The following is a 6,619-nucleotide window of genomic DNA, read 5'->3' as shown; positions in this document are numbered from 1 at the left end:
AAAGGGAATGCAAACTATGTGGGGAAGGCACGCTTAGCCCCGCCAGAGCTCTCAAACATCATCCCAGTCTGCCTTCATCTGACTTCTCTCAAGTTTTTTCTCGTCTGCAGTGCTGTTTTCCACAGGATATTCCTGAGAGGCACATAGGTAGTCCAAAGGTTTATTCCCCACTTTACAGAAGAAGAAACTGAAGTTAGAAATCAATCATTCATTAATCGCTTGTTAAGTTCCAAAAATTGCGCGGAAGTGGGGGAAACAAAAAAGTAAAACGAAAAGACAGCCCAATAGAAGAGATAAAGCCCATAGGGCATGGACAATGGTGCATGCGCACTGAAACTGCCAGGTTCCGGGTGCCCACACGCGCAGGCCCGAGATGAGGAGGCGTAATTGCGAAGGGCGGGAGCACTAGAGAGCGCACGCACTCACCTGCTTCCCCCCACGTCGTCACTCACTCCTCCACACTACGCTGTTTGGGGCGTCTTGACGTACGGTGCGGCCGAAGGAAGGGGCGGGGTCAGGGGCTGGGCTCCAGCGGCCCCCCCTTCCCTTCCTCCCTTCGGCCCGCCTCCCTTCCTCCTCCCCGTCCCCTTCCCTCTCCTCCCTCTCCCCTTTCCCTCCCTCCCTCAGTCAGCCCCGTCAGCTCCGGGGAGCGAGCGTCGCGTTGCGTCGCGTCGGCCTGGCCCGACCCGGCCAGCGGGCAGATGCCCCGAGCAGCCACCGTCACCGGTGTCGCTACCGGTGTAGGAGGCGGGGGTCCGGCCCGGAGGGGCTGCGTGTGAGAGGGGGGGTGGGTGGGGGTGGGGAAGGGTCCAGGAAGCAGGGCCGGCAACCCGGCGGCGCGTCCGTCGGTGGCGGCAGCGAAGCAGCTGGGGCCGGTTCGGGGTGGACCATGTATTTCCTAAGCGGCTGGCCCAAGAGGCTGCTTTGCCCGGTGGGGAGCCCGGCGGAGCCTCCCTTTCACATCCAGACCGACTCCCAGAGAGCCTTCTTTGCCGTGTTGGCCCCGGCCCACCTCAGCATCTGGTACAGCCGAGTAAGTCTAAGAGGAGCGCCCCCGCCGCCGGTCCGGCTCCCTGCCCTCCCCCCCTCCCTCCTCCCCCACCCTAAATCCTTCCGCGGCTGGGGCATGGCGCGCCCCTCGCCTACCCCAGCATTAAGTACTTACCCCTCAAACTTCTGAGTCCTCCTACTTGCCCTACTGGGGGTCTTCACGCCACCAAACCTTTCACCCCACCCGCCCCTCCCGACGTTCCCCTAGCCCACGCATCTCGCTTTCCCCGCGTAGTAATTAGCTTCCCCCCTTTAAGCCCCCCCCCCCACCTTGCCGCCTTGTACCTGTTTAAAGGAGAGTCTGGGAAACTCCCTGTTCCCTCCTCCCCTTTCATGCCTCCTCCAACTGGAGAATGGGGGGGAGGGTAAGGGGAACCGAGAGGGAATATCCTAAACTGGAGTTAAAGAAGAAAAAAAGTGATGGTTCTTTAGTCCCCAAGCATGTCTACTTTTAGGAAGGCTCCTCTGTGATAGCTTAGTTGCACCCCTGCCTGGGCTCCCGACTATGTGGTGCTGAAAACATTGGCAAAGTCCCTCTGAACTTTTTTTTTTAAATAGTTTAAAATAAACGTCTGGGGAGTATACTTCCCCAGATTTCCCCTGCAGTGGGAACGGAGTTGGGTTAACCTAGGTGGGTGATGGAATGTCAAATAACAGGCATTTGCTTTTTGGCATAACTTTGGTACTTGAAAATTATAGCTGATCTTTTTTTTTTTTAAGGGCTAGTTTATAAACTTTTTCTGCCTTTCCCCACCACAAGATTTTTTTTTACCTTTATCCTTCCCTAGGGGACAGACTGCCAGTAGGGACCCTGCTACTCCGATCATTGTTCTGTTTCTTAGTACCAGATATGAAAAAGTACTTTGAAAGGAAGGAGATATTGGTTACTTTCCCCATTTTCTATGGCTTTTAATTATCCACGCTCTACTTATAGCTCATTGTCGTAGACCAATGAGAGTTAAGTTTGAAAATAAGTTGTGCCTGGATATTCCTCCCCCAAACTCCCAAACTGCATAGACCTATTTTTTGAAATCTACAGAATATAAAGAGTACTAAGAAATGGATTACCTATGTCAGGACTGGTCTTTAGGTAGTAAACATTTTTTCAGTAAGATAACTGGACTCTGTGGAGATAGGCTGTGACCTCATGTCATGTGACCATGTGAACCAACTAGTCCAGTTAAGTAAATACTAGAAATCCCTCAGTGTTACTATCAAAGTGTCTACAATGCTCTTGACTGTCCTTACAGTGTCTGGGAAAATTAGCTTTGGGATTTTGGTAATGCTGATATATTTAATGGTTTCTTACATTAAATATATGTCTGTTCGGTTTTTCAGTCGGAAATAACAATAAAGAAGAGTACATTTTTGTGATGAAAATACTCTGAACTTAATTTATTCCAATATGTATTCCATACATTTGATTTTTGATTGAGGAAGTACTAAACAGAGTTTACACTTTAAATTATTGTTTTAAGTAGTTTTATCTTTTATAGGACATTGGCTGACAATGATATTGTGAGCTTTCATTTAGAACTGGAAGAGAAATTAGAGTTTTATCTATTCTAATCCCTTCATTATACTTTTGAGGAGACTGGGGCTGAGAGTGGTCAAGTGACTTGGCCAAGGTCACTTAGCTCAGAACACAATGGCAGAACATGGATTTGAAGCAGATTTTTAGATTCTAAAATCCAGCTCTGGCCCTTTATCTTATTAAGCATAGGCAGAAATAATGATTTGGAACTTTTTTGGACTAGAATTTTGCCAGAACTTGATAGATTGCTTTCACAATATCTGGACTGCTTTCGTTTTATTTTTTCTTCCTGTTAAAATAGTCCAATTTAGTATTAGATAAAACTATTAAAAGGAAAATAATGAACTACAAACCACCTTTTCCCCCACTCTAAAATGGATAACATTCTAGGATTCTTGTCAGATCAATGCTTTTCATTTAACAGTGCCTAGTTAGTTTGGAGGAATGGTGCCATATAAACTCAATAATCTAATGCAGGCAGGAAATAGTTCTGGTACAAATGCCTCCCTTTGGTGGTGGAGCTCCCAGATTACTATCACGAGAGTCACTGAAAAATCTTGGAGGTTTTGGAGACTGAGGAATTAAAGTGGAGGAAAAAGAAGAAACCAAAAAGTTTGGGAAGGGAAACTTGGAGTCAAGACTTCAGATGGCACTGGACAGACTTGCTATCTTACCTGAATATACATATTTTCTTTGTTACACTATTTGAATCATAAAGTAGAGTTTTTTGTTTTATATTTTAGTTTAACCTGATGGCTTGTAAATCATAGTTCCATTTGACATTTAAATGTTTTCTGTGTGGATTTGTGCATTATGGTTCACTGAGGAAATAAGGTCTTTGAAAGGGAAAAGGAGGTAGGTAATTAAGGAACCAGAAAAAATCCCAAACCATTGGGGAGGTAGTGGATGGACCATACGAAGGGCAGAATAGACCTACCTTAACTCATCTCCCAAGAGAGGATCTTACTTGTAGATTTAAGGCAACTTGAGGTCTGTGGTAAAGGGGATCAGGAAGTGTAAAAAAAAGAAGATGGAAGGTTACCAAGGACAAATGTGGGATATTCGAAATCTAAGCCTGCATAGAAAAGAGGTTTCTTTCTCCTCTTTTTTTTTACTGGGTCGTATCACCCATTCTTCTCAGGACTCAGAACTGTAGTGTTTTAATACATAGTTCATTTACATCTGCTTTCATGGACCAACCTGAGAAGTTAACCGTTATTTATAACATTGTTTCTTTGGGAAGAATATATTCTGCTGCAAACATAAAACTCATCTGGACCCTCATTGCTGCTTCGACATCCTACTCTTATTTTTACTGACTACTTATCTGATTCCAAACAGAAATTGTTCCAAACCTTTCCCTCAAACCCTAGATTTAAAAGATGATTTAACCTCCTACTTAGAAAATTAATCCCTTAATTCCCCTTATCAACTTTTCAGATGATCTCAGTGGCATCACTTCTTTCATGTGGAATTGCTATACTCATTTTTCCCCCCAAACTAATCCCTAAACCTATGTTCTTGATCCCAATTTCTTCTTGCTTATTCCTATATTTTTTTCTTAGGAATCATCTTTACTGACTCTTTATTCTCTATAAAAATACGTTCAGGTCTCTCCAATCCTTAAAACCTTTTCCTTGACTATTCTACTCTTCTGCTCTATAAGGTATGACTGTAGTTACTCATCTCCTGTTTCTATTCATCTTTATGCAACCACTTCATCTGGATTTTCCTTAGCACTTTGCAATTTGGCAACTCCAGCTGCTTTACAGAAATTATTTTCACAAAGTTCAACATGATTGCAAAGTCCCCTCTTCTTTCTCAGTCCTTCTCTGCCTTGATTGTTCTGCAGAATTTGACAATATTGATTGCCTCTTCCTTCCTTGGTTTCACATTGTTTAAAAGTAAGTATAAATAATGCACTAAAGTGAAGGTCCACCAAACTCTCCTTATTCTATTACACTTTTATTTGTTCCTTTTTTGTCTTTTCTTCTTCCTTGTTCATTTTGTAGTGCCTTGAAGTAGATAATCAATATTCTGTCCTTGACTGTGCTCTCTATAATCTTTCCCTTGGTGATCTTTCTTGAATACACTTCTGGTTTCAGTTAACACCTCTGTGTAGTTGCTTCTCAAATCTACAGACCTTGAGCTCTAGAACTGTTTCCAGTCGCCTTCAGGATCTTCCGATCTGGATATTCCAGCAGTACTTCAAATTCAACATATAGAAAACAATTTACAGTCTTTGTTCTGAAACCTGCTCTGCTTTCTAATTTTATATTATTTCAGTCAGTCCCCCAGGCTCCAATGTTTTAGCACTTTGATGATGATGTTTTTTAAAACACTTCTCTCTCCCTTATTATTATTGCATTTTCAAGTCTTGTTAGTTTTAATTCTAATATAATTGTCTTGAAATTCCCTTCCTACTGGCACTCTCCTAGCTAGCCCAAGACTCCATTACTACCTTGTTCGAACTATTGGAATAGCTTTTTAAGGATTCTTTCATTTTTTTTTCAACTTTTAATTTTTCATTAATAGCACCGTCAGATTAATTTTACTTCTGGTCATGTCATTCTTCACTAAAAACTGTTCAAGAGGTCCCTGTTGCTTTCTGAGTAGTTTTAATTCCTTATCCTGGCATTCAAGACTGCACATTCTTAGATCATTCTGCCTATCTAGCTCTTCTCATTCTTCCTCACATGTATTTTATAACTCAGCCAAAGTAAACTGTTTGCTGCCATCCCTAGATATCCTTATTTTACCAGCCTCTGTGTCCTTGTTGATCCTGTTTTCTCTGCTTGCACTTGCTTTTTACTATTGAATTCTTCGTACTCATCCTTTAAAACGATTTATTCCACTATTTTCTTAAAACACTAATGACCTTTCTTCCTTCAAATCTCTTGTATGTCTTACGGACTTATGTATTATAGTTGCACGCATATATGTCTTTTCCCCAATAGATTGTAAGTTCCATTAAATTAGAAGCTATTCAAATCAATTCAGGTATTTATTAAATGCTTGTCACTATGCCAGGCACTAGGCAGATTCAAATTCTGTGCCTGCCCTATGATATGACTTTTTAAAAAAGTTTTTATCAATGTCTATTATTTCTTTTATGATTATAGTTATCCTGTGCTCCCTATCCATTCCCCAAGAATCATTCCATATAATAAATAGTATTTTTTTGAGAAAGGAAAAAATAATTAGCACAATTGATTAATACTTTGAAAAAGTCATAAAACTTTTGCAGTGTGTAATGTTTGTGGGCCTCCACGTCAATGAAAGATATTTTGGGAATGGCCTCTCATATCTCTTCAATTAAATTCTGTTTGATCTCTAGAATTTCTTGAGCGGGAGAGGCTTTTCTTAATTCACTCTGCATTAGTACATATAGCTCTTTCTTTGCTTCTCTGTAGTCATCATACACCTAATTCTTTACAATATAGCAATATTCCATTACATTCAGTAGCATAATTTGTTTAGTCATTCCCTAATTAATAAATCTCTACTTTGTTTCCAATTCCAATTCACAAAAATTGTTGCTATAAATATTTTGGTGTATATGGAGTTTTTCTTCTTATAGATGCCTTCCTTGGAGTGATAAAATCTTTAGTTCAAAGAATTTGGACATTTTATTACTTTATTTGCATTATTCCAAATTATTTTTCAAAATGCCATAGCTCCACCAAAATGGAATGTGTGCCTGTCAACTACAACACTTTCAACATGGACTATTGCCATTGTTTTAATTATTTTTCCCAGTTTTCAGGGAATGAGGTGAAACCTCAGGATTTTTTTGATGTGTGTTTCTCTTATTATTTGTGTTTGGAACATTCTTTCATGTGATTATGAATATTTTGCAATTTTTCTTTTGAGAACTGTTCATATCCTTTGGTCACTTATCCATTGGAAAATGGCTGTTAGGGGTGTGTGTGTGTGTGTGTGTGTGTGTGTGTGTGTACACATATAAATATATACACACACATAATATAATGGATAGCAAACCCTTATCAAAGAAATTTGATACAAAGTTATGTT

General features: G+C 40.9%; 1 protein-coding gene across 2 annotated transcripts in view; it reads left to right on the top strand.

Moving 5' to 3' along the window:
- The first annotated feature begins 836 nt into the window (after positions 1-836).
- The window catches only part of RIC1 (RIC1 homolog, RAB6A GEF complex partner 1), a 177,356-nt gene continuing 171,573 nt past the window's right edge, over positions 837-6,619 (top strand). For both annotated transcript variants that reach the window (XM_044656642.1, XM_044656637.1), the window contains exon 1: positions 837-1,033. In XM_044656642.1, coding sequence (XP_044512577.1) covers positions 890-1,033 — 144 coding nt within the window. In that variant the 5' untranslated portion in view covers positions 837-889. The remainder of the gene's footprint in view (positions 1,034-6,619) is intronic.

The sequence above is a fragment of the Gracilinanus agilis genome, chromosome 1, assembly GCF_016433145.1.
Source record: "Gracilinanus agilis isolate LMUSP501 chromosome 1, AgileGrace, whole genome shotgun sequence".
Lineage (NCBI taxonomy): Eukaryota > Metazoa > Chordata > Mammalia > Didelphimorphia > Didelphidae > Gracilinanus > Gracilinanus agilis.
Note: the sequence above shows the minus strand (reverse complement) of the source record. Positions and strands in the feature narration are given on the sequence as shown.